This window comes from Tamandua tetradactyla, chromosome 7, assembly GCF_023851605.1.
Source record: "Tamandua tetradactyla isolate mTamTet1 chromosome 7, mTamTet1.pri, whole genome shotgun sequence".
Taxonomy (NCBI): domain Eukaryota; kingdom Metazoa; phylum Chordata; class Mammalia; order Pilosa; family Myrmecophagidae; genus Tamandua; species Tamandua tetradactyla.
The window spans coordinates 109,827,919-109,854,656 of NC_135333.1; the positions used below are offsets into that span (position 1 = coordinate 109,827,919).

A 26,738-nucleotide genomic window follows, 5' to 3' on the forward strand; every position below is an offset into this window, starting at 1 on the left:
GTGAAATGAGACAAAGTGTCAATGGCTGAGAGATTCCAAACAGAGTGGAGAGGTTATCGTGGAGGTTATTCTTATGCATTAAGTAGATATCACCTTGTTGTTCAAGATGTAGCAGAGAGGCTGGAGGGAACTGCCTGAAAATGTAGAGCTGTGTTCCAGTAGCCATGTTTCTTGATGATGATTGAACAACGATACAGCTTTCACAATGAGACTCTGTGAATGTGAAAACCTTGTGTTTGATGCTCCTTTTAGCTACTATATCAACAGAAGAGTAGAACATATGGAATAAAAATAAATAATGGGGGAACAAATGTTAAAATAAATTTAGTTTGAAATGCTAGTGGTAAATGAAAGCGAGGGGTAAGGGGTATGGTATGTATGATCTTTTTTTTTTCTCTGTTATCGTTTTCTTTTTCTGTTGTCTTTTTCTTTTTCTAAATCGATGCAAATGTTCTAAGAAATGATGAATATGCAACTATGTGATGATATTAAGAATTACTGATTGTATATGTAGAATGGAATGATATCAATGTTTTGTTTATTTTTTTTTAATTAATAAAAAAAGTTTAAAAAAAGAGAGAGAAATAGCATAAAAACAAACAAGCAAAAAAACCAGCAGGGTAGGTACACCCCTGTCCTTAGAGCTTTAAGAAAGTGTTAAAAGGTGGCCCTGCCTGGCTCAACCAGACCTTACCCACTCCAGGGCGTGGCACCACCCCTTTCTTCACCAGGGCCAGACAATAGTAGCAGGAGAGGAATAGAGTAGTGCTAGGAGTGGGACAGGAGGACAGAGGGTTTATGCAAAAGGTCTTTTCCCCAAAAATACCTGTGGAATCTCTGGATGAGGCTTGGCATCCTGACAATGGTGACCCACATATCTGAAGTAGAGTTGCTGCAGGGCCATCATTCATGAGAATTAAGTTCATTACTCTGCCCAGGCCTTTACCCTTCAATGCTTACTCACTGCTTAAGTCCAGAACTGGCTGAGTGAAGGGGACTCCAATCTACAGATGAGCTGGGGTTACATCGATTAGAGAAGAGATCCTGTTCCAATTAGAAACACCCGAGCACAGTGGGGGAGATGTGCGAGGGGAGGTAGTATGGGGCACTCCAAGTTTACCACCCTCCAGTAATTGAAGCCCCTAAAGCCTATCAACAGGTGATAAATATGGCTAATTCAGGGTTAAACCATTTAGAAGCAGAAAAGCAAAGTTACAAAGCCCTTGTACTCTGAAGCTCAATTCATTTAGGCTCCTTTCTGGGGTATGAAGGGAAAAGGTAGGCAGTGTAAAAATGGGCTTAAGGTTCTCTATAATCTCACTCTCCCCCAATCAGGTGTGTCCTTTACCCCTCTGCTAGAGAAGGAGCAATCGAGATTGAGGGACCAGAGAACTGCCCTCACCATCAAACCACTGTACCATGGCTGCTGCACATAAAGGATAAAGGTCTGCTCCACAGCTGCATAAAACAAGTTTAATTTCCAACCAGGGTCACAGTCATTGCGTAATCCCACATTTTCGGTAAGGATAGAGAAGGTGAGTTATTAAACATATACAATCTACATTCCAGTGGAGGAAAAAAGAAGAGAAAAGCCAGTTCAGAACTGCAGTTACCACTAAAATACCACAAACAAACTTGGTGGGGGTGGGTGGGCAGGGGTCAGGAGGAAACCCCAGGGAAAATAAAGTCTGAAACAAGGGAGAGAATAAAATTAAACCTACCAGAAAGGAAACAGGAGAGAGAGTAGGCAGAAATGGAATGAAACGCCCAATCCCAAAAGAGCTGTTAGGTGAACGGGAGTGTAGAAAGGACTACTTCCCACCCTAGGGGACGGCCCTATCAAAAGCCTAGCAGCCAGGGATACAACCAAGGTCACTTACTGTCCCCTGCTGGACAGACTAGGAGCAGCCCCCAGCCAATCTCCAAGATGGCGTCCTAACACCCTCATTCCCAAATTGGCCCCTGGAGCCCCTAAAAAACAAAGGTGGGGTGGGGATTGGACCTGAAATGAGGAAAACCTATTTGGACCGGCTTCTAACTAGGGAGGGTCTGAGAGGGAGTAAGGCAGGAGAAAAAGCCAAATCCTCACCATTCACAAAGATACAGAGTAGGGAATCATAAGTAGGAGAGAAACAAAGAAAGAAGAGACAAACAGGCAACAGCAGTGAATGAGCTGAGAAGGTAAAGGAAAAGGTTCAGGGAGGGAAAGGCAACGAGACAAGCAGAATTAAGAAAATCAGAGCAAACAGACAGGGGCAAAGAAAAAGTGTAGAAGGAAGCATCTGTGGGGTCGGGGATGAACACATTTTAGAATGAAATAGAACCTCCAGCTCCAGCTCCACCTCCACCCCAGCCAGTGAACACACACACACACACTCACATACACATAAAGGCCTAGAGAGCAAGATACCTGGCACACCCACTGCACCTTGGATAAGTAACATATCACTAAATAACTGGCACTGAGAGAGATGCCCCTGGAACCTCTTTCACAGTTCAATTTGGGATGGGGTGGATGGGGAGTATTGATCTGCCTGTTGTAGACAAAGACGGCAGGAAGCCTGGCCCCATGGGGTAGGGCTTGGGTCCACCCTTCTAGGAAGGGGTCCCTTGCCCACACTTGGGGAGGCCCTAGGCCCTGTCCTGAGGATGAGGGTCATGGGTGGCTGTCTTGGAGCTCAGGGAGCAGCCAGCACACACAGGAGCCCACAAGGCAGCCGCGGCTTCACAGAAACCGCAGAAGTCAGGACCAAGGCCAGGACCACAGGCACAAGCGCCCCCTGCAGACAGAGAAACGCAGTAGCAGCAGCTTCTAAACAACCACATCATAATGGTGGGAAGACCCTGCAGAGCACTGGATCCCACCAGCACCAACAGATACTTCAGGGTTCAATTTCCTCTACTCCAAACCCCTGATCTATTCATGGGAGGTGGGTGAGGCAGTCAGGGGAAAGCTGTTGGGATGGAGGATAGTCTGAGAGCCTGGAAACAGGATAGAAAATCTTCATTCTTTAGCACATCTTGGACTAGTAGAGAGAGTGTTGGGGAATGAGGGGTTGATACTGATACCTGCTACAGCACCCCTACTCTCCAGCTCCCCATTAAACTACCCAACCAGAACGAGTCAGGCCAGCAGGTCTACCAGTGTGAGAAAACATCTGATAAAGGAGAGATGAACCACCAAGCCCCCAAAATCAGAAGGAAGAATTGGGGTGGGGGAGGTTAAGAAGGCAGGAGTGGGACTGTCCATGCCTCACCTTTTCCTGACAACAAAAGAGAATGAAGATGGGAAACCTAAGGCCCTCCCCCCAGTGCCCTGGATCCCAAACACACGCTACAGTCTTGCTACCCCACCTCCCCATGGAGCTCCTGAGGGAGATCTAAGGATGGTGGGGCAGGATCAACAGAATATTCCAGGCTGACAAGCATCAGTGGATGCCTCTCTCCTTCTTGCTAACAGGCAGAGCCCAATGGCTTGGAGATAAATGCCACCACCACCACCAACCCACCCTAAACAGGGTAGAGGAAAGGGTATGGGGAAGTTGGTGGTGGAAAACTCATCATCTGACCTATTATTTAAGAAAACTTACCTGCAGAGAGGAGAGGAACTAGCCCAAGATTGATACAGCCCAGCCTGACTAAAACCTGCCACCTTCCTCCCTTTATCTTACCAGCATAGGAGGGGCAGGTGACAGGGTAGAGCGGCAGTGTGCTGGCTCTAAGCCCTGAGTCATACTCCACCCCTTCCACCCTTCTCCCTGGCCCTCACATATATATCTCTCTATACATGTATATACACGCGCACACATGCACGCACACACAGCGGCCCGTGCAATTTCCATGTAGAACAGGGAGAGGGTGGTGAAGGAAGGGAAGATGGAGGGTAGGAGAGGGGCTTGTGGGGACAGGGAAGGGACTCAGATGCCAAGAGCACAGCAACCAGAGCCAAACGAAGCAAACAGAATATCCCACCCCACCCCACCCCCTGAACCCTAGGGGCTGAGAGAGAAAGGGGGGCCGCCCCATGAAACCATAACAATCTTGTTTTTGTTTTAAATCCAGTAAATTGGAATGATTCATCATCAGGACAGCAATTGGGGAACTGGACTGGTCATGTCGGCAGACAGAGAAGGGGAGGCAGGGGAGGCAGGGGAGGCAGGGCTCTTGCTGGGCACAGGGACTTGATACCCAGGGCCCTGGCCACACTTGGAACGGGAAGGAAGGGGTAGGGTGGGCAGGGAGACAGTAGGTGTGTCAGGGTGGGTGGGGCAGTCGGAAAGGGCTGCCTGGCTCTCATTTCTTGTTTTTGAGCTGATTGGCCAGCCAGTCCAGGCCTTCGTACAGCCCGTCCCCGCTGGTGGCACAGGTGGCCTGAATGTACCAGTTGCGGTGACGCAGGGAATGCAGGCCCAGCTTGTCTGTGATCTCGGCTGCATTCATGGCATTAGGCAGATCCTGGAGCACAAGGGAAACAAAGAAAAAGAAGCCTCAGGATCTTTTGAAGACGTCTAGGGCATCTAACCACTGAAGAAATACACCAGTACCCTCTCCTCCTCCTCCATTATAGGAAACCCAGAACAAGATCCTAAGGAGATGCTCTGGATTTACTTATTCTAGAACCCCAGATCTAAAGCTTTAGAGGTCATTCCACTGAGCAGTTAGAAACCAAAATGAAGTTGGTAAGAAAGTAGAAAGGTGATTCAGACGGGCAAAGAATTAGGCCTGTTTGACCCTAGAAGCAAGGGCAATTCCACTAAAATAGACAGCAAGAAAGATGAAAGGGGGTTTTGAGGTGATGGAGCTAACACACCAAACCCTGGGGACTGAAATGTTGCTAAATAAAGCTGAGCCAGGGGACAAGAGAAGCATAAAGAAGCCAATTGCTATGATTTTCCAAATTTCCAGAATTGAGAGCAGTCACAGGGCTTCCCATACAATGAACCCCAAGTTCCCATGATTTCCATAACCAGGTTGCCCTCTCCTAAATCCAGGGGTGGGGAGAAGACTCACCTGTTTGTTTGCAAAGACAAGGAGCACAGCATCCCGGAGCTCATCCTCAGCCAGCATCCTCATCAACTCCTCTCGAGCCTCATTTACTCGCTCCCGATCATTGCTGTCAACCACAAAAATCAACCCTAGGGAGGCAGAGAATGGGCAGCGACAAAGATGACAGATGACTTTCCCACCCTGACCAAAAGACCACACCTTCTTCATATCCTCCAAATATTTGCTCCTTTTCCTCCATCCCCAGAAGCTATAGCTGGGCAAGGGCTAGCTGCTATAACCAAGGAAGACAGCATGCCCTCTGCTCACAAACACCAACCCATGCCAATCCCGGGGCAGCTGATACACCATACCTTGGGTGTTCTGGAAGTAATGTCTCCAGAGGGGCCGAATCTTGTCCTGGCCACCCACATCCCAAACCGTGAAGCTGATGTTCTTGTACTCCACTGTCTCCACATTGAACCCTTTGGAACAAGCAGGCAATGGTCACTTGGCCTCAAACACCAAGTCTGCAAACAATGCCCCAGTGGTTTATTTCTCTTTCTCCCCAGCCTCCGCCATAACCTCAGCAAGAAAGTAAAGGTTTCCCCAGACTTGGTACTTTCTGACCTAGTAGCCTGAAGGCCAAAAAGAAGTAGAAGAATATGAGAGGGCCAGCCAGGAGGTTCACAACCACATAGGAAACTTGAGCCAACCTTCTCTACCCATTCCCTCAGTCTTTGGCTCTCCCAAAGAAATGACTTGGCCCCATTCCTGCACCTCAGCCACCAGAGTCTGCCTCAGTTAAGAAGTAGGGCCTAAGAGACAGGTGAAAAGAGAGAAGCAAGTTACAGTCCTGGAGTCCCAAATGCAGAATCAGCTGATGAACTGGAGTCCCTTTCTACATGGCAAATGATCTCCTCCCATAGGCAGGTCTTAACCAGGATCAGGGCCACCAAAGATCTAAACCAAAACAATTTCAGGCCTCTGGCAGGAAGATCAAAGTCCTTCATCTGCTTTCTAAACATCAGAGAGAACAAACCAACTCTAACGCCGAGAGCAACAGTTGAGTGCCAGGCTATGGAAGTTCCCCATCAGGGAGGGCTAGGGTAGGTGGGCTAATGGCAGCCCCAGCACCTGCTGCTAAATAACCATCCTTCCCTGAACCCCACAGACTGCATGGACGTATCTGGGGAGAAGAGGCCAGGTGGAGGATCTAGGAAGAGGGTCCCTGCTCTGCCTCAGCCATTGGCATGAAAGCTGTGCCCTTACCAATGGTGGGAATGGTGGTGACGATCTCCCCCAGTTTCAGCTTGTACAGGATGGTGGTCTTTCCTGCGGCATCCAGGCCCACCATTAGGATGCGCATCTCCTTCTTCCCAATCAGGCTCTTGAGAAGGTTTCCAAATATATTCCCCATGATCACAGGAGCTGCTTTCTGAGGACGGTGGTCCAAGTGGGGGCAATGGCAGTCAGTTCTGGCCCAGCCCCTGGTCTAGAGGACTCTGGTTCTAGGCAAAGGAAATGCAAACTCATTACCACCATTTGCTTGCCAGGACTTCATGTAAACAGGGTTGTCGAAGTCATAGCTGGAGTTCATTCATGACAAACTAAGAGCCCATGGGTTATGAATATCAAGGCCCATGCAGACATATCCCGAGCCTTTGGAAGCAGTGATCACTCAGAATCTCTCCCTACTCTGCCACTAAATTAACTGTATGACTTTGGGCAAGTTATTTTCCCTTTCCATATCTGCACTTGTAAATGGAGGGTTGGACTAAATGATTTCTAAAGTCCCTTCGGTTTTTATATTCTATACTATACCCCAAGGTACTGCCAGAGTATCACTCCCTCCCCCAACTTATTCCTGAGATTTCTGCAAAGGGTGAGAGAGAAGGGACTGGAATGAGGAGTGGCTCACTGAGAATCCTAACTAGGTTCAGGCTTGCCAGGTTCCCAAGGTTTATGCTCTCTTCTCTACCCAAGACAATCTGCTTCTTCCCTTGTGCAATTCTACCTTCTTTCTACATACCAAAATAAAGGAGGAAAAAATGTAAAAAAGAAAACAGCACTCCTAAGAGGCTGATCCTTTGCGCTCTGTGAAATGCCAGCTGCTAAAGTTGTCCCCTGCACAGAAAATTGGGGCTACCCTTCACTTCTCAGCTGGGGAAATTTTAGGCTTCTCTGTGGCCCATCCAGGAAAACTGCTCCAGAGAGTCACCGGCAATAAGGCATGTATCCCATTCTCTGCTTCTTCCCTAACCCATCTTCAGTCTATTCTCCACATAGCAGCCAGGGCAGTTTGAAAAACTACACTCAGATTGTAACGCTCCTGTTAGAAACTTCCCAATGGCTTCACATCTCCCTTCTGATAAACTCCAAAGCCCATGCCATGATGTACGAGGTCCAGCCTGGTCTACACTCCTCCTGCTCCTCTCCTCTCTTCTCCTATCGCTCTGTCCTTTGCTTATTCCACTTCAAATACACTAATACTTTCCAGCCTCAAAGTTTTTGTACTGGCTATTCCCTCCACTTGGAATGTTCCTTGCCCAGATAACCTTCATGGATTACTCTCTCACTTCCCTCAAGTGTTTCTTAGAATGTAATTTGTCACAGAGGCATTCCCAAACCACCTATAATACACTGACACATACACTTATAGAATTTATCACCAACTGACACACCACATTTGTTTCTTTTTGTATTTTCTTACTCCTCATCCTCCTATATCAGCTTCCTGTCTATTCTGTTCACTGTTGAACCCCAGTAGTTGAATAAATAAACTAATTCTCAGGATCTCTACTGAGCTTACCTGCAGCTCACAGAGATTGGATGCTTATGCCTGGCACATGGTAGGTACTTAACAAATACTTGGTGAAAGAAGGAAGGGGAGCAGTAAGTACCACTGTGAAGGCACAAAAGGCCTATCTGCCTATCAAACAGAATAAGATTCATTCATTCCCTCTCTTCCTCCCTCCCATCTCTATAGCACAGAGCAGCCACAGAAATGTCTCTCTGAAACAATAATGAAATGGGGGTTCAGAATCACCCGTGCCAGCCAGTCCTCTATGCCTGAGGGAGGCATGCGTCAGCGGGCAGTGTATTCAGCAATCACCATATGCCAGCTGTTGGCATTCTCTATGAGTCTGGGAACCAGAGACACACACACACCCCAAACCCAGCAGGCGAAGAAACAGGTCAAGACAAAGTACATCCAAACCCAAGAATGTGAAAGGTGGATGGGGAGGCATCCTATTTATAAGCTAAAGCATGGGGGTTTGGTTGTTTTTCAAAAACTTCTTCAGGTTTGTTTGTTGTTGCTTTTTTTCCCCTACTCTTCTCAGTATGCAGCAAATTCCACACTAGTGCAAAGGAGCCAGATCAACAGTCCCTAGAGACCAAAGTATTTATCTGTCCAAAAAACAGAAACGATGAGCACTTATGGAGTGTTTCATCTTCAAAGGCCTCCCCAGACATCCACTAATGAACCAGGCATGGTGCTCCCTTCAGGCTCCCCCAGATTAGCCCTGACCCTGACCCAGAGGACTCACACCCCAGGAAGAGGGCCTGGCTCAACCTTAGGGCTCAACCTCAGCCAAGTCACCCACCAGCCATCTTCCCTCCCCTTACTGCTTCAACCAACCCAGGCAGACAGACTCCCAAGGATCCCTGAGGCAGAAGGGGACACATGCTCAGCAATAAGATAGATCCCACCAAGCTTGGCAATCTGGATAGTTTGACCGCTGGTTCTGCTACCTTCACCTCCAAAAATTTAGACCTTCCCCAAGTCTTCCTACTTTTTATCCAAGCTCCTACTCAGGTGAATTTTCCTTCAGCTCCAGATAATACTTCACTTCAAAGGTTTGGTAACAGGCTTTGGCCCAGATTCTGAACTCAATCTATATCATATATTTACTGTACTGTTCTTCAGAGCTGGAAGTACTCCTGATTAAATTATTACCAACCGTGAGTATAGTAGAGGCTGAAAAAGATGCAGGCAACATCCCTTGTCCAAAACAGATGTACACTATCTTTTGGTCTGCTATTTTGCTAAGGTTAAAAAGCTGATGTTCATGCCACATAGCAAGCTAGTTTACTAGCTGCCAGAATGCAATATACCAGAAACGGAATGGCTTTTTAAAGAGGAATTTAATAAGCTGCTCATTTACAGTTCTAAGGCTGAGAAAATGTCCCAATGAAAACAAGTCTTCAGAAATGTCCAATCAAAAGCAATCAGGGAAAGATAGCTTGGTTCAAGAAGGCCGATGAAGTTCAGGGTTTCCCTCTCAAGTGTAAGGGAACATGGTGAACACAGTCAGAGTTTCTCTCTCGTCTGGAAAGGCACATGGTGAACGTGGCGTCATCTGCTAATTTCTCTCGGCTTCTTGTTTCACGAAACTCCCCAGGAGGCATTTTCCTTCTTCATCTCCAAAGGATGCTGGCTGGTGGACTGTGCTTCTCGTGATCGTGTCATTCTGCTCTGCTCTCTCTGAATCTTCCATTCTCCAAAATGTTTCCTCTTTTATAGGACTCCAGTAAACCAGTCAAGACCCACTCAAATGGGTGGAGACACATCTCCCCTAACCCAGCTTAACAACCACTCTTGATTAAATCACATAAGAAATGGCTGCCTTCACAAAATGGGATTAGGATTAAAACATGGCTTTTCAAGGGTACATACATCCTTTCAAACCAGCACACACATATACTGCTATTTCCTGGCATGCCAAATCAAGGATCCTGAATTATCTGAACCACTCATATGGTACTTAATACCTTGTAGACTTGGTTTTTTTCTTCTTTTATCAATCCATACATTCACTAACTCCCAAATTAGACTATATATTCCCCATGGGCAAGAACTATGACTTTTGTTTTGACTCTGCCCACACCCCCAGTGCCAAGCCCACTGTAAGTGTTCAATCAAGCACATTAGCTGATTTAAGCTGCATCTCATGATGTCCTTATAGCATTTCTTCTCCCCTAACTGTTTTTGGTACCTCTACGTAATACACAGATGGCTGCTCAAACACCCTGCTGATTCATGGCCATTTTCCACACATATCTGATACCAGGACTGGTTTGGGAACACCATGAAAGGATTAGAAGGAAAAAAATGGTGGGAATTTTCTCTTTCCATTTAACATGCAGTGGGCCCATTGCCTGATGAAATATCCTGAGTAGTTCTTTCCATTTAACATGTAGTAAGTCCACTGCCTGATGAAATATCCTGAGTAGCTAACATGTATCCCCTGAAGCAGCCCAGGGCCCTGAAATTAATGAACATTATGACTCTCCTTTAAGTGTGATGAAGAGCTTGACTCAGCATGAACATTTCAAAGAAGATGCTGGCTTTCTCTGGCCCTATAACCAGATAGCATGCTAACCTGCTACAAGGATAGTGGCAGCTTTTAGCTTTGTGCAATGGACACAAATCTTTGCTATAAAACCAGTCCTTACTTTCACTATAATGCATTCCTAGAAAAAGCTCTAGAATGACAAAACAAAAACAAAAACAACAACACACAAACCCTGCACTGTATCCCTATATATTATATAGCATACAGTTATCCTCCTTCGCCACAGATGGCACTCCCATGTCAGGGGCAAAATGCCAGAGTTCCAGGGGCTGATAGAAACCAGGAATCAGCAGTTAAAACTGAAGATGAATGGATCAAGAAAAAAAAAATACAGTAACATGTCCAGTAACAAAGAGGATATCTCAACATTCTATTTTACAGTCAAAAATTTTATTATCAGAGGTAAAACTAGCAACAGGAGCTCTGAAAATGTATTCCAGTACTATTTCAGTACTTAGGTAGAACAATCCTCCTCCTTCCCCCTCTGGGAGAGGCAGGCTGTTGCTGTAATTGGAACTGTAGAAAGTATAGGAAGGGAAGAAGCAGATTATCTTGAGTAGACGAGAGAGCATAAACCTCAGCTATCTTGGCTTGTGTGTGTTGCAGGAACACGCTTGCCTAACTTTCTAGGTGACTCTAAGAGTCATACATCAATCTGCCACACACACTCCCCGACCCTGATTCTAATGATTGGCCCAGGCATATACCTGTCCTGAGACATCTGAAGGGACTCCTGACAGATACCACCTCCTCCACTTGCACCTGCAAGGGTGCAAGGCAAGGAAGACCAGAGTCTACCAAACCCTCTCCTGCCTGACAGTGTGCAATCTAAAAGAAGTTTTTTGTTCCCATATAATTTTCAAGTTCAGATATCTGATAGAGAGGCTGTTTTTTAGCACAGCTAAATTAGAAGACCAATACAATTTAAGAAACAAAATCAGGGTTGGCCTGTATTTAGAGTTTTCTTAGTGCAGCTGGCTTATGACCTTTGTAAACTTTCCAACTGTTTTGTCTCAAGAGCATTGAATCAGCACACAAGGAACTTCTAGATTAGTATTTCAATTACTTTTATTGGCTTTAAGGATTTCCCAAAGCCAAGAACTAGTTCTGATGCAAACTTCCATCCATTCATCAAACATCGAGTATAATGAACTAAGGATGTAGAGAAGAAGACAGTTTCTGCCTTCATGAAACTCAATCGAATGGAAGAGAAAAAGCAGTAAACAGGATTATCAAACAGTGTGAGAATGGGGTGTGTGTGTGTGTGTGTGTGGAGGGAGTTTGAGTAAAAGGATGAATTCAATTCAATTCTCAGATCCTACCTGAGCTGACTCCAGAAGGCCAAGTAGGAACTAATCAGACAATAAGAAAGAGGTAATGGGGAAGAGGAAATAGCATATGCAAAGACATAGGGACTTGAGTGACAGCACACTTTATTTGCCAAAACAAGGTGCAACTGGGAGGTAGATTATTTAGACCCAGCATAGTAAAAGGAAGGGAAGAGGGATGAGACTGGAGGGATAAGCAGGTGCTTGATCAGGAGGACTTAAAGGCCATGTTGAGTAACATGATCAGGTATACCCTTTAGAAAAACCATTCTGGTGGCAGTTTAGGGAATGTTCTGGTTTGCTAGCTGCCGGAATGCAACACACCAGAGACGAATTGGCTTTTAATAAAAGGAGATTTATTTTGTTGGTTCTTCAGAGGAAAGGCAGCTAACTTTCCACTGAGGTTCTTTCTTACGTGGAAGGCACAAGATGGCCTCTGCTGGTCTCTCCAGGCCCCTGGGTTCCAACAACTTTCCCCGGGGTGACTTCTTTCTGCATCTCCAAGGGCCTGGGCTGAGCTGCTAGTGCTGAGATGAGGAATGCTGAGCTGCTTGGCTGTGCAACATTGAGCTCTCTCATTTAAGCACCAGCCAATTAAGTCAAACATCACTCATTGCAGCAGACACGCCTCCTAGCCAACTGCGGATGTAATTAGCAACAGATGAGGTTCACGTACCATTGGCTTGTGTCCGCAGCAACAGAACTAAGTATGCTCACCTGGCCAAGTTGACAACTGAATTTAACTAACACAGGGAACAAATTAGAAGGGGGAAAGACTGGAGGCAGAGGCTTATGAGAGGTGCAAAAATACAGATTAGAAACCATGAGTTCTTAACTAGGGGAGGCAGTAGAAAGGAGAGGATGGATTTGAACCACCAAAATGGTAGAATCCACAGGATTTAATGATCAATTAAATGTAGGATGGAAAAAAACAGTTAAAGATGACCCTCAAGTTCCTGGCCTGGGCAATAGGGTGACATTTCCTCACACAGGAAATACAAGAGAAACAAGCCTGGGGTGAAGATGTTTGTTTTTAGATAAAACATTGATTCTGAGATGCGAAGGTATAAAGCTCAGGAGTTTGGGCTGGATTATTAGAAGTCATCTAAGCAAATGGTAACTGAAGCCGTAAAATGTACCAAGATAACTCATGGTAGCAGCCAACTACCAGTTGCCTACCCAATAGCCATTCTCCTCCTCCTTTCTCCTAATTAAACCCCCATTTTGCTCAGATATTGGAGTGCAGGGTTGGTTATGAGATGTGATTCAGGTAAGATAGCCCCTCTTCAGCCCTAGAGAATGAAAATGGATCAGCCTAAGGGATCCATTTCCCTTGCCAGAGATTGAGTCAGGAATAGGCATGTACTAAGTCTAGTCAATAAGATGTGCGGAAAATCTGCTGGGAGAATCTGGGAAAGTTTTCCTCAATCTTAAAAAGGGACATATGGCAATGTCCTGTGGTCCAGCCTTTGGATGTTGATGTGTATGGATGAGATACTTGGAGCTGCTGGAATTATCTTGAGACTATGAAGGGACAGACATGATAACTCTAGGAACAGACATGATAATTCTAGGGTGTCCGAGCAGAAAAGTGGAGAAAACTTGAGTCCTTTACGATATTGCCAAACTGGTAGCTTAAAAAGTGCCCTACACCCACCAGAATGGCCATTATCAACAAAACAGAAAATGACAAGTGCTGGAGAGGATGCGGAGAAAGAGGCACACTTATCCACTGTTGGTGGGAATGTCAAAGGGTGCAACCACTGTGGAAGGCAGTTTGGCGGTTCCTCAAAAAGCTGAATATAGAATTGCCATACGACCCAGCAATACCATTGCTAGGTATCTACTCAAAGGACTTAAGGGCAAAGACACAAACGGACATTTGCACACCAATGTTTATAGCAGCGTTATTTACAATTGCAAAGAGATGGAAACAGCCAAAATCTCCATCAACAGAAGAGTGGCTAAACAAACTGTGGTATATACATACGATGGAATATTATGCAGCTTTAAGACAAGATAAACTTATGAACCAGGTAATAACATGGATGGACCTAGAGAATATTATGCTGAGTGAGTCCAGCCAAAAACTAAAGGACAAATACTGTATGGTCCCACTGATGTGAACGGACATTCGAGAATAAACTTGAAATATGTCATTGGTAACAGAGTTCAGCAGGAGTTAGAAACAGGGTAAGACAATGGGTAATTGAAGCTGAAGGGATACAGACTGTGCAACAGGACTAGATACAAAAACTCAAAAATGGACAGCACAATAATACCTAATTGTAAAGTAATCATGTTAAAACACTGAATGAAGCTGCATCTGAGCTATAGGTTTTTGTTTTGTTTTGTTTTGTTTTGTTTTGATTTTACTATTATTACTTTTATTTTTTTCTCTATATTAACATTCTATATCTTTTTCGGTTATGTTGCTAGTTCTTCTAAACCAATGCAAATGTACTAAGAAATGATGATCATGCATCTATGTGATGATGTTAAGAATTAATGATTGCATGTGTAGAATGGTATGATCTCTAAATGTTGGGTTAATTTCTTTTTTTCCGTTAATTAAAAAAAAAAAAAAAAAGAGAAGGGATAATTGGAGCTGAAGGGATACAGACTGTACAACGGGACTGGATATAAAAACTCAGAAATGGACAGCACAATACTACCCAATTGTAAAGCAATTATGTTAAAACACTGAATGAAGCTGCATGTGAGGTATAGGTTTTTTGTTTTTGTTTTTTTTGGTTTTTTTTCTTTCTATTATTGTTTTAATTCTTATTCTGTTGTCTTTTTATTTCTTTTTCTAAATCGATGCAAATGTACTAAGAAATGATGAATATGCAACTATGTGATGTTATTAAGAATTACTGATTGTACATGTAGATTGGAATGATTTCTAATTGTTTTGTTAATTCTTTTTTTAATTAATAAAAAAAAAAAAAAAGTGCCCTAAAAAAAAAAGAAGTGCCTTATCCCCAAGACTTCTTACACGTAACTAATAGACCCCCTTATTATTTGAGCCACAGGTATATTTTCTCTTCTGCAACAGAAACATCCTGGTATATCTAGGAAGAGTATATAGTGGGATGTGAGTAAAACCCTAAAGCACAAACCTGGGGCGCATCAACATTAAAGCAGTGGGCAAAAGGAAGCCAAGAAGGAGACTAAGAAGCAACCAGAGAGGTAGAAGGGGAATCAAGAGAGCAAGACATCATAGACACCAATGAGGAAAAGGACAAAACAGAAAGGAAGATAGGAAGCTGTAGAAAGGTAAAATTAAGATTGAATTTAGTTACTAGGAGATCTAGTTTCTTTAGAGACTCTTGTTTCTTTAGAACATTCCTTGGCACTGCCCTCTTATGTAAGCTTTCAACTTGCCCCAAGAACCTGAGGAGCTTACAAGTGTTGCAGCTCCTGATATTCTATGGCTGCTCCAATGTCCATATCTACAGCGTTAGATAACCAGAAAACTGTGCTTGCCTAATTACAAAAGCACTGAAATGCCATTAGTAGCCATCCTAAAGCCCTAAACTTTTGCCCCAACCTTTAGTTCTCACTGTGCAGATCAAGAAAGCAGCTGATGGCAAACAGATTAAACAGGAAGCCATGATATGGAGAAGGGCAACCACTGAAGAGTAGCCTAAGAATAAGATGACCAGGAAACTGCCTACCTTGGGGATAAGAGCTGTCTGTGCTCCATCATCACTCAAAACACACTTCTACGATATCTAGTGCCTGTACATGCTACCAAAAAAAAAAAAGCCACACTTCTACTCTAGAACTTACCTCAATATGTTTTATTCACACATTTGTCTGTTTCACTCTCCAGAGTGGGGGTTCCCAAACAATTTGCTATTAATGTCTTATAGGCCCATTGGAGATACTGACTGCCATCAGCCACTGGATGACTGGGCTGGGCTTAGGGTGGCTAGAGCCTGTGAGCCAATCATCTCAAGTTTCAAGCAGCTGTGTCTCTATCACCATTTTCTGAGTATGCATGCCATAGGGAAAAAGAATGGAAAGCACTGCACTAGACAATGAACCCCTTGCCAGCAGGACTATGCCTTATTCATGTTTCATGTCCCCATCATCCAGCATCATGACTGACCTGAAGCTAGTAAATGACATGCTTGTTGTTGAATAGGCCAGTTCTACTGATGTTGGCAAAATATTTGTGAGGAAGATAGTATTCTAGAGGTGGTCCCCGATCCTTTCCCTATATCTGACAAACTGGAGAGAGGCTTCCATGTTCTCAAACCCTGAGGTTCCTTGTTTGGGATTCAGAAGCAGCCAGAGGAGAGACCATCTAGGGACTCTAATCATCCTTCCCCATTCCCCACTACCACAAGAGCAGCTTCATTTTTATCCATTTTATGTACTGGACTTCAAGACTTTATTTAAGGAAAGGTTAGACTGCTTGTTTTTTTAAGCGTTGGAGAATATGTGGAGAAATGTGAATACTTAATTCACTGCTGATGGGAATGTACAATGGTACAGTCCCTGTGGAGAACAGTTCGGCAGTTCCTCAGGAAGCTAATATAGAGTGGTCTAACCACCAGCAATCCCGCTACTCACAATTTATCCAGGAGATCTGAAAGCAGGGTGAACAGACATTTGCACATCAATGTTCACAGTAGCATTATTCACAATTGCCAAAAGATGGAAACAACCGACCTGTTTATCAGTAGATGAATGAATAAACAAAACTGATATAAACATACAATGGAGTATTATTTGGTGGTAAGAAGGAATGAAGTCTTAGAGCAGGGACACAATGGATGAACCTTGAGGACATTATCTTAAGTGAAATAAGTCAGACACAAAAGGACAAATATTGTTTGATCTCATTGATATGAACTAATTATAATATGTAAACTCATAGACATACAGAATACAAGCTACCTGGATATACAATGTGGCTAAAGATCAGGAAGTAGTTGCTTAATATGTGCAAAATGTTTAACTAGACTGAATTTAAACATTTGGAAATGGACAGAGGTGATGGTAGCACATTATTGGGAGAATAATTAACAGAGCTGATGGTGTGAGAATGTCCCGGAGAGGGGAGGTTTAGCATCTTCTTGGCACTGGTTGCCACCATAGGAAAGTTGGAGTTTAAAATATAGGAATATACACAAGCAGTGTGGGCAACCAGAGCTATAGGCTGAGCCCCCAGTCTTGGGGTTTGTTCATATGAAACTTAACCCCACAGGGGATAGGTCAAGCCTACTTAAAATTAGGCCTAAGAGTCACCCCCAAAAGAACCTCTTTTGTTGCTCAGATGTGGCCTCTCTCTCCAGCCAACACAGCAAGCAAACTCACCACCCTTCCCCTGTCTACATGGAACATGACTCCCAGAGGTGTGGATCTTCCTGGCAACGTGGGACAGAAATCCCAGAATGAGCTGAGATTCAGCATCAAGGGATTGAGAAAAACTCTAGGATGAGCTGAGACCCAGCATCAAGGGATTGAGAAAACCTTCTCCACCAAAAGGGGGAAAAGTGAAATGACACAAAGTGTCAATGGCTGAGAGATTCCAAACAGTCTGGAGGTTATCCTGGAGGTTATTCGTAAGCATTAAATAGATATCACCTTGATAACCAAGATGTAATGGAGAGGCTAGAGGGAACTGCCTGAAAATGTAGAGCTGTGTTCCAGTAGCCATGTTTCTTGATGATGATTGAATAATGATATAGCTTTCACAATGTGACTGTGTGATTGTGAAAACCTTGTGTCTGATGCTTTTACCTACCTTATCAACAGACGAGTAGAACATATGGAATAAAAATCAATAATGGGGGAACAAATGTTAAAATAAATTTAGTTTGAAATGCTAGTGATAAATGAAAGCGAGGGGTAAGGGGTTTGGTATGTATAATCTTTTTTTTTTCTCTGTTATCGTTTTATTTCTTTTTCTGTTGTCTTTTTATTTCTTTTTCTGAACTGATGCAAATGTTCTAAGAAATGATGAATATGCAACTATGTGATGATATTGAGAATTACTGATTATATATGTAGAACAGAATGATATGTTAATGTTTTTGTTCTTAATTTTTTAAATTAATAAATAAATTAATTAAAAATAAAAAAACAAAAAATATATAGGAATATACAACATCATGAAAGTAACGAATGACTACAACAATACTATGGGTTAATAGTGGGGGGAATAAAAAGCAATAGGCTGAGCCCCCAATCTTGGGGACTGTTCATATGAAACTTAACCCCACAACTGATAGGCTAAGCCTACTTAAAATTAGGCTTAAGAGTCACCCCCAAGAGAATCTCTTTTGTTGCTCAGATGTGGCCTCTCTCTCTCAGCCAACACAACAAGCAAACTCACTGCCCTCCCCCCTCTACATGGGACATGACTCCCAGGGGTGTGGACCTTCCTGGCAACATGGGACAGAAATCCTAGAATGAAATGGGCCTCAGCACCAAGGGATTGAGAAAACCCTCTCGACCGAAAGGGGGAAAGAGAAATGAGACAAAATAAAGTGTCAATGGCTGAAAGATTCCAGAATTGAGAGGTTATATCCTTGAGGTTATTCTCACGCATTAAATAGACATCATCTTTTTAGTTAAGGCATAACAGAGAGGCTGGAGGGAACTGCCTGAAAATGTAGAACTGTGTTCTAGTAGCCACATTTCTTGAAGATGATTGTATAATGATATAGCTTTCGCAATGTAACTGTCTGATTGTTAAAACCTTGTGTCTGATGATTCTTTTATCTACCTTATGGACAGATGGGTAAAACATATGGATTAAAAATAAATAATAGGGGGAACAAATATTTAAAAAAATTTAGTAGCTTGAAATGCTAGTGAAAATGAAACGGAGGGGTAAGGCGTATGGTATGTATAAATTTGTTTCTGTTTTCTTTTTCTGAATTGATGCAAATGTTCTAAGAAATGATCATGATGAATATACAACTGTGATAAAAAAGAATGTTCATATTGTATGTTGATTGAACATTTTATTAATAAAATTTTAATAATATTTTTTATTAATAATTTTTTAATAAAAATTTTTTTAAAACCATAAAAAATAATAATGGGGGAATAAGAGGTATGGGAGGATTTGGGGTTTTTTTTAATTTTTATTTCTTTTCTGAAGTAATGAAAATGGTCTAAAATTGATCACGGGGTTGTATGCACAACTATGTGATAATACTGTGAACCAGTGATTGTATACTTTGGATGGTTTATATGATATATGTGATTATATCTCAATAAAATTACATTAAAAAAAGATAAAAGGGACAAAAACCACTGCACCAGAGAGCAAATGTTCTACTGCATCCTAAATTCATGTTTAAGTTTAAACGCTCATGCTTGACACTCTCATGAATGAACTAATAGGGGAAGGGTTGTGACAGATTCTCACCAAGATTGGAGTGCTAAAAAGTACCCCCAAACCTGTGACATCCAGTTATCTCACTTTTCTTCAGGAATATAATGATATAGTGATAATGGTGGATGCCTGAAATCTCAAGGAACTTATTTCTGGAGCACATGGTGTGGCAAATCCTTTGCGAAAGTCTACAAGAAAGTTCTAACACTTTCATCAAATCGCTACCTCAGAAAGGGGGAAAATTCAACTTCCCCAAGTGGAGAATTCTTGATATTCTCACAAGCAGTGGGGACAACCAAAGCAACAGGCTGAGCCCCCAATCTTGGGGTTGTTCATATGAAAATTTAACCCCACAAAGGATAGGTCAAGCCTACTCAAAATTAGGCCTAAGAGTCACCCCAAGAGAATCTCTTTTGTTGCTCACATGTGGCCTCTCTCTCCAGACAACACAGCAAGCAAACTCACCACCCTTCCCCTGTCTACGTGGGACATGACTCCCAGGGATGTGGACCTTCCTGGCAATGTGGGACAGAAATCCTAGAATGAACTGGGACTCAGTATCAAGGGATTGAGAAAATCTTCTCTACCAAAAGGGGGAAGAGAGAAATAAGACAAAATAAAGTGTCAATGGCTGAGAGATTCCAAACAGAATCAAGAGGTTATCCTGGAGGTTATTCTTACACACTAAGTAGATATCACCTTGTTAGTCAAGATGTAATGGAGAGGCTGGAGGGAACTGCCAGAAAATGTAGAGCTGTGTTCCAGTAGCCATGTTTCTTGAAGATGACTGTATAATGATATAGCTTTCACAATGTGACTGTGTGATTGTGAAAACCTTGTATCTGATGCTCCTTTTTTCTACCTTATCAACAGATGAGTAAAACACATGGAATAAAAATCAATAATAGGGGGAACAAATGTTAAAATAAATTTAGTTTGAAATGCTAGTGATCAATGAAAGTGAGGGGTAAGGTATATGGTATGTATTTTTTTCTGTTGTCTTTTTATTTCTTTTCCTGAATTGATGCAAATGTTCTAAAAAATGATCATGATGATGAATATGCAACTATGTGATGATATTGTGAATTGCTAAGTGTATGTGTTGGGAATGTTTGTGTTTCTTATAATTTTTTTAATTAATAAAAAATTTTAAAAAAAGAACACTGAGGAAAAACATAGTGAAATATGAACAAAGCACAAGCTTAGTTAATAGTAAAAAAAAAAAAAAAAAAAAGCTTTGTTAGAGAGCACAGAATAAAAAGAGGTCCTATAATCCTGTACACATTATTGTAATACCTGGAAACATCCTAGAATATATTAAACAGATAATCAAAAAGTATTGGCAAAGTCCCCTAAGGGAGGAGAGAAAGAATATGGAACTATTAAATCTTACCATCAGGGAATACCCTGATATTGTGTCAAGCTTTAGGGACACCTAAATCAATAGGCCATGCCCTTGATCAAGAGGCTTACTCTTATGAAGCTTATGTAGGTAGTGGAGAAGCTTAGACTACCTATAGGTATGCCTAAGAGTTATTTCTGGAGGACCTCTGTTGTTGCTCAGATGTGGCCTCAGTCCCTCTAAGCCCAACTCTGCAAGTGAAATCATTGCCCTCCCCCCTACTTGGGACATGACATCCAGGAGTGAAAGTCTCCCTGGCGACATGGGAGATGACTCCCAGGAATGAATCCAGACCTGGCACCATGGGATCAACAATTCCATCCTGACCAAAAGGGGGAAAAGAAGTATAAATAATAAAGTATCAATGACAAAGAGAGTTCATATAGAGTCAAGAGGCTACTCTGGAGGTTGCTCTTACACAAGCTTCAAGGAGACCTTGCTACCTATCATAATCTGCCAACTCCCAACCAGGACCATTCCAGCCAATCCGAAAGAACACCTAGGGCAATTTATAAGATTCCACAAGGGTTCCAGGCACTAGGGTAACTTGCGAGAAACCTATAAACTCCAGATGGGTCCCTGGTCCAGATAAGTCCTGAAACTTAGTCCAGCCTCTCCAGAACGGCAGATAGTTCCATCTCCCTATCCCATATTAGTGACAAACCCTTCTAATACCAAAAATTTAGACTTGCCATAGCCCAAACAACCCTAAAGAGAAGTATGGAAAGATCAAAGGTGATGGTGGAGTTATACATAGTAGATAGGATTTAACAAATGAATATGAATGCTGAATCATTAAATTGATATCTCTTTTAGTATCTGGTATTTTAGAGCAGCTAGAAGTAAAAACCTAAAATTGTGAAACTGTAACCCATGTCAAAGTCTGAAATATGTTCTACAACTAATTGTGGTGTTGTGCTTTGAAATTTATAGCTTTTGTGTTTATATGTTTATTTTTCACCAAAAAAGAAGGAAATAAAAGTCAATTGTGATGATAAAAAAAATATTTAGGCTCTTTAGCATCCTATATTCTGGAAGAGCCAGAAGGAAAAACATGAGAGGATCGGATGGTAGCCCATGACAAACTCTGGGATCTGTCTTGTAAACACTTGTTGAACAGTGCTTTGAAAACTATTGCTTTTTCACTTCTTTACTTTGTATATATGTTATACTATCCAATAAAAAAAATTTTTTTTAAATTTAATTTAATTTTTTTAAAAAAAGCTTTGTTAGCACTCTACCTATAGTCATGACAAATCCTGGCAAAGACAGAGAAGACAGAGAATTACACAGATATCACAATCTCTGGACCTTCATAGAGTACATTCCAAAACATATACTCAAAGGCAGACATTTAGTAGAGATACAACTAAATGAAAAGAGAAGCCTAGGACATGGAGGATCCTGAAATATCAATTAAGACCTAAAATAATGGGACCCAGCTATCTAAATCCTGGCCTAAGTAAGTCAAGCAGGATGTTTTTTATGGAAGAGTCAAGCAAATCTCAGAGTAATGTTGACTTTGCTAACATGAACACTAGACTTGAGCCCCCACATCCTCACCTGACACCCAAGTTGATGGTTCAGGGCCCCTGCCTTGCTCCAGCTACACCTCCCACTCAGGCAGCAGGAGCTGCCTCTGTGAGCTGATGCTGAGAAAAGGTTTCACTGTTCATAAGCCTACGATCAGCACAGAACGTCATGGTAACAATCATCCCTCCACACAGGCGCCTTAGGCAGCAAGTTATTCTTTTGTATATCTCCTTTCCTTTAAGGCAGTCGTGAGTGTTCGTATTATTACTGTTATGACGATGATGATGATTAATAGCAGTTAACTTTTTTTGGTGCTTACTATGTGCTTTGTACATTACTAAGTGCTTTACATGTCACTTAATTTTCATGACAACCCTATGAGGTATTACAGGGTTACAGATGAGGAACATAAAGCTTTAAATCCCCCTTTACAGATGAGGAACATAAAGCTAAGAAAGGACATGCTATTTCACCAAAAACATGCACCTAGTAATTAGTAGAGGCAGAATTTGAACCCAATTTTGTCTAATTCCAAAGCCCACATTCTTAATTACCACACCATTCTGCCTCTAAATTAGCCTAAAACTAAAATGGTGAGAAGAGCCACACACAGTGACATGCTCTGAGTCTCAGGCCTATTGGTGTCTATTTTTAAAGGTATTTGGGAAAGCAGATTCCACAATTTCCCCCAGTTACATATTCAGGTTTAGCAAATCTGGTTTTAAAGAAGTTTCTTCCTTCTAACCAATAAATCCCACCCACTGTCCTCTGAACCCATTTCCTCTTAGTCTGAGTCCAGTAGAAAAGAGAATAGCACAGATGAACACTCACAACGTGACATTTGTGCACCAAAGACTTCACTTCCACTCTTTCCAGTCTGCTATCTGCTTTCCTTTATACTTCCATTCAGCATAATAATAATAACAGCAGCTACCATTCAATGGCACCAATTCTGTGCCAGGCACCATATTTGTACATTGGCCCCTCCTCCATGATCTCCAGGTTCCCAATTTACAGGCAACACTTTGAGGAACTTAAATCGAATGTAGAGACCTCTTTGTACACTATGGGGAGGCAGGAGATCTGGGAATTCAAGTAAATAATGATTCTATGTTCTGGTAATATTTTCCTCTTTGGCTCTCAGGTTCCATTACCCACGCCTGTGTTCTGTCTCTCAGGAAGGCAGAGAGATCAAGACTTGTAATTACAGAGTCCAAGGGTCTTTGTATCCTTGATTGGCTATCTCTAGGCCTCTCCCTGACAACCAAGCCATCTCCTTTCTTTTCCTTTAACTATAGGAAAAGCTTGTCAAGTTCTATCCATTCACACCTTGTATTCACTTACACATTCATCATGAGTACCTGTGTGAACATACATTATGTGAGACAAGAGAAGATCCAATTCCTGCATTCAAAAAACTTCCAATTTCTTTGGGAAAACCAATACGTACGCAAAAATTTTTCAACTATGCAAGGTAAAACGCTGGAAGGCAGGAAGCATCTGAATATGTGAAACATGGGAAAACTTTCTGGTTGACTCTAAGATCAATGATTCATTCTGTGAAAAACTGAACCTCAAGGGATCGGCTTCTTTCTCAGGATGAGCTTTTACAGACATGTTATTCAACCTCAAATCTAATGTGCAATACCACTCCACTGTCCCCTTCCAGTCTTAACAAGTGGAGACACCTGCCCCAACAATATGCCCAAGATAGAATGGCAGCAAAGACTGTCACTATACCTGATTGGTGACAAGGAAGAAGGTATGCAGAGACTTGATTCTGTCCTGTTGCACTGACCCAAGCAATCAGACTCCTGCAGCACATCTCCTCCCAATTAAACTTTCATGTCACAGACCAGGGGTGACCTGACCCAACCCAACAGCAGCAAAGGCAGGTTTTAAGTTACAATTCTCCCTCACCCAGATGACCTCACTATTCTTCTCACTTCTGACCACACACCACACCACACCACACCAGTCCTCTTGGCCTGGCCAAATGGAGAAGATCCAATTCCTGCATTCAAAAAGCTTCTAATCTCTTTAAAGAAAACCAGAACGTATTACTGCCAGCAAGCAGGCAGTAATATAACCCAGAAAGAAGGGAACGCTTCAAAAAAAGAAGCTACAACTTTGCTAATCAAGTGGCTCGCTTTAACAGGGAACTCCCCCCCCCCCCCCAATGGTTGGTGTAGGCTATAGATCCATTTTCTCTTCCGGGAATCTTGCTACTCCTTAAAGAAAGAAAGCGGATTGGAAGACACAAACTCCGGGCCAGCGACAAGACGCTCCCTCCTCCTGTGAGACCGCCCCCGCTCCGCCTGGGGGAGGAAGGCCCCACCTCTCTTCTCCAAGTCAGATAAGATCCCCCTCCCCCTTCTCCAGTCTCCTCTCCTTCCACACCCCACCTGCTGCCCTCTCCTTAACCTGCGGTTCCCAAGACCCGAAACCGCAACCTCCTCCAAAATCGTGCTCCTGGGTGCCCCACTAGCCGCGCTGCCGACTAGCAACCAAACCCATTACACACCTCTGCCCCACGATGGGGAGGGTCGCCACAGCAAGGCTTCTCTCCGGTCTCCTACTGCTACCAGGTGGGGGAAGAAAAGGGGGATAAGAAAAAACTGCATTACCTAGCCTTTAACAGAAATTAAAAAAAAAAAAAAAATCAAAAGAGCGATCGCCGCCCCCGCATCTCAGGATTGTTTTTTTCCCCCCACAACCCCAACCCCTAGCAAACCCACCTCCTGCAGGAGAGAAGAACCTAACTGCATCCCAGGTCGCCCCCTTGTGCGAAGCGGAGGACAAATCCGTATGCGCCCCCCACCCCCACTCCGGCTCCGCGTCCTTCAAATGTGGGGGCAGGAATGAGACGCCCCGAGACCCCTCTCCGAGCCTCCAGTGGGAAGGGCACACCACCCCATGCCAAGCCGTGGAGGCGGGGGGCGGGAGGGCTGAAGGCTCTACGCCCTCAGTCCCCACCTCAAGCCTCTTCTCTACCGGGACCCGCCTTCCCTCCCCAACCTCTCACCTGTTCCTGCTCCCAGCTCCGCCGCTGCGGCCGCCGCCTCCGCAGATTCCACTCGGCTCTCACTCCGCTCTCTCCAGCTCCCCCACGACTTCGGCGCGGCTGCTCCCCTGGCCCCGCCGCTCCCCGACTCCCTCCTTCCCTCTCTCCACCTAGCACCGGAAGCCGCGACGGCGACAGGAGCTGTGCGGCTCACCCCTACCCCAGCCCGGGATACTTCCCACCTCCCCGATCGCGCGAGAGCTGCGCGGCGGCGAACGGCAGTTCTCGCGATATCCATCACCATGGCAGCCGCTGCAGCAAAGGCAGCCCAGCAATGGAGCTGCAGCCAGGGCGGGGGCCGGTGTGGGGGCTGGAGGCTGCTGGCGACTGAAGCGTGAGCCAGGGAATGGGGATGAGGCAGTGGGGACTGAGGTGAGAATTCCAAGCTGAGGGCTATGCCTGGAACTTGAAGACTGGGACTCCAAAGCTGGCTGCACTTTAGACTGAGGTTGGGCTAAGGAGGCTCTGGGGCTGTTTGGGTAAAGTCAGGAGCCGGGCTTGGGTGAGAATCCTTGCTGTGCCTCGCTTTGCCCCGTCAGACCTCATCCTTATTTCTTGCCTAGGACCAGCTGTATCCCCCTGAGAACTCTCACTGCTCCCAGTGTTGCTGTTCACTACTTCCAAATCTAGTTTACTCTAAGGTCTGAATCAAGAGACCCTTTCTCATTGGAAAGAGGAGAGTGATGAATTTAAGGGACTGAAGGAAACAGCTGGACTCTGGGCCAGTCAGGAAGCTGGAAATCGACAGACAAAAACAGTAGAAGCCTAATATATTCAGAGGTGGGGTTTAGGAAGTGTACCTGGATGAGTATGGATTTTAGTATCCCCAGGAAAGTGAAGGACTTTGCACCTAATGTTTTTGACCTCCTACCCATCCCCATTTCCCTCACACTCATTTTTGCACCTGTTCTAGACATGCAAAACTGGAACAGTCACAGCTATGATGGAAGAAGGACAATAATGATAAGAACAGAAGAGGGTTCTTTAAGTGTTCTTTCTCCTCATTCACAGCATCAAAAGGGAACACATGACTCTTCTCTAAGGCTGAAGCAGAAATTATTGCTTTTCTGGGTTTGTTACTGTGTTTCTGGTCTACTTGTAAGAGGGAGGCTGGTAGCCACACAGTGTCTGCCCTCTTGCCTCCATCAATTCCTGCCTTCACAAGTCCCTCCCTCTTAACCTAGTCTGTTTTCCGTCTTTTAACCTGGAAGATAACATGACCCCAGAATATGAATCCAATAGGACCCTAATTTAGGATAGTGATGGATGAATTGGCTGGCAAGAAAACCTGTATATAATGAAGAGAGTTATCTCTATCCTGGGCTGTTGTTATTCAGGGCCTTTGTCTTGCTAAGATCTGTGCTTTTAAAAGCAAAAGACTCCTCTGGTATTGATGCAGATTCTGTGCATGGGCCCTGTTACACCTCCACATGATTGCTTTAGCCTTTCCACTGTTTCTAGTAGCACCACTCTAGGTCTTGTCCCCACACACTCTGACCACCAAAATTATGCTTTCCATCCCCCTTCCCTAGAAGAATGTGGAGCATGTTGCTGTTCCTGCCCAAGATTTCAGACCTCCCCAGGTGTGACAGAAGGATAGAAATGGTGACTACCTAATACGGTTAGCAACAAGCATGGTATTTGAGTCAGGACTGATGAATAGAACTGGAGAATCTCCGAGCCCTTCTGTCCTTCACCCCTCTAG

At 43.7% G+C, this 26,738-nt stretch overlaps 1 protein-coding gene across 3 annotated transcripts; it reads right to left on the reverse strand.

Annotated features, from left to right (window-relative positions):
* Window positions 1-531: 531 nt before the first annotated feature.
* On the reverse strand, window positions 532-25,222 carry ARF3 (ARF GTPase 3). 3 transcript variants are annotated; one of them, XM_077170769.1, is made up of 6 exons: window positions 24,995-25,222; window positions 24,494-24,547; window positions 6,256-6,494; window positions 5,358-5,468; window positions 5,011-5,135; window positions 532-4,455 (listed from the first exon to the last, which is right to left on the reverse strand). In XM_077170769.1, exons 3-6 carry the CDS (start codon window positions 6,401-6,403, stop codon window positions 4,294-4,296), a joined length of 546 nt encoding a protein of 181 aa, XP_077026884.1. In that variant the 5' UTR covers window positions 6,404-6,494; window positions 24,494-24,547; window positions 24,995-25,222; the 3' UTR covers window positions 532-4,293. The 3 variants fall into 3 exon arrangements, with proteins under 3 accessions (XP_077026884.1, XP_077026883.1, XP_077026882.1); XM_077170768.1 differs by having other exon boundaries at window positions 24,494-24,550; XM_077170767.1 differs by lacking the exon at window positions 24,494-24,547.
* Window positions 25,223-26,738: the final 1,516 nt, after the last annotated feature.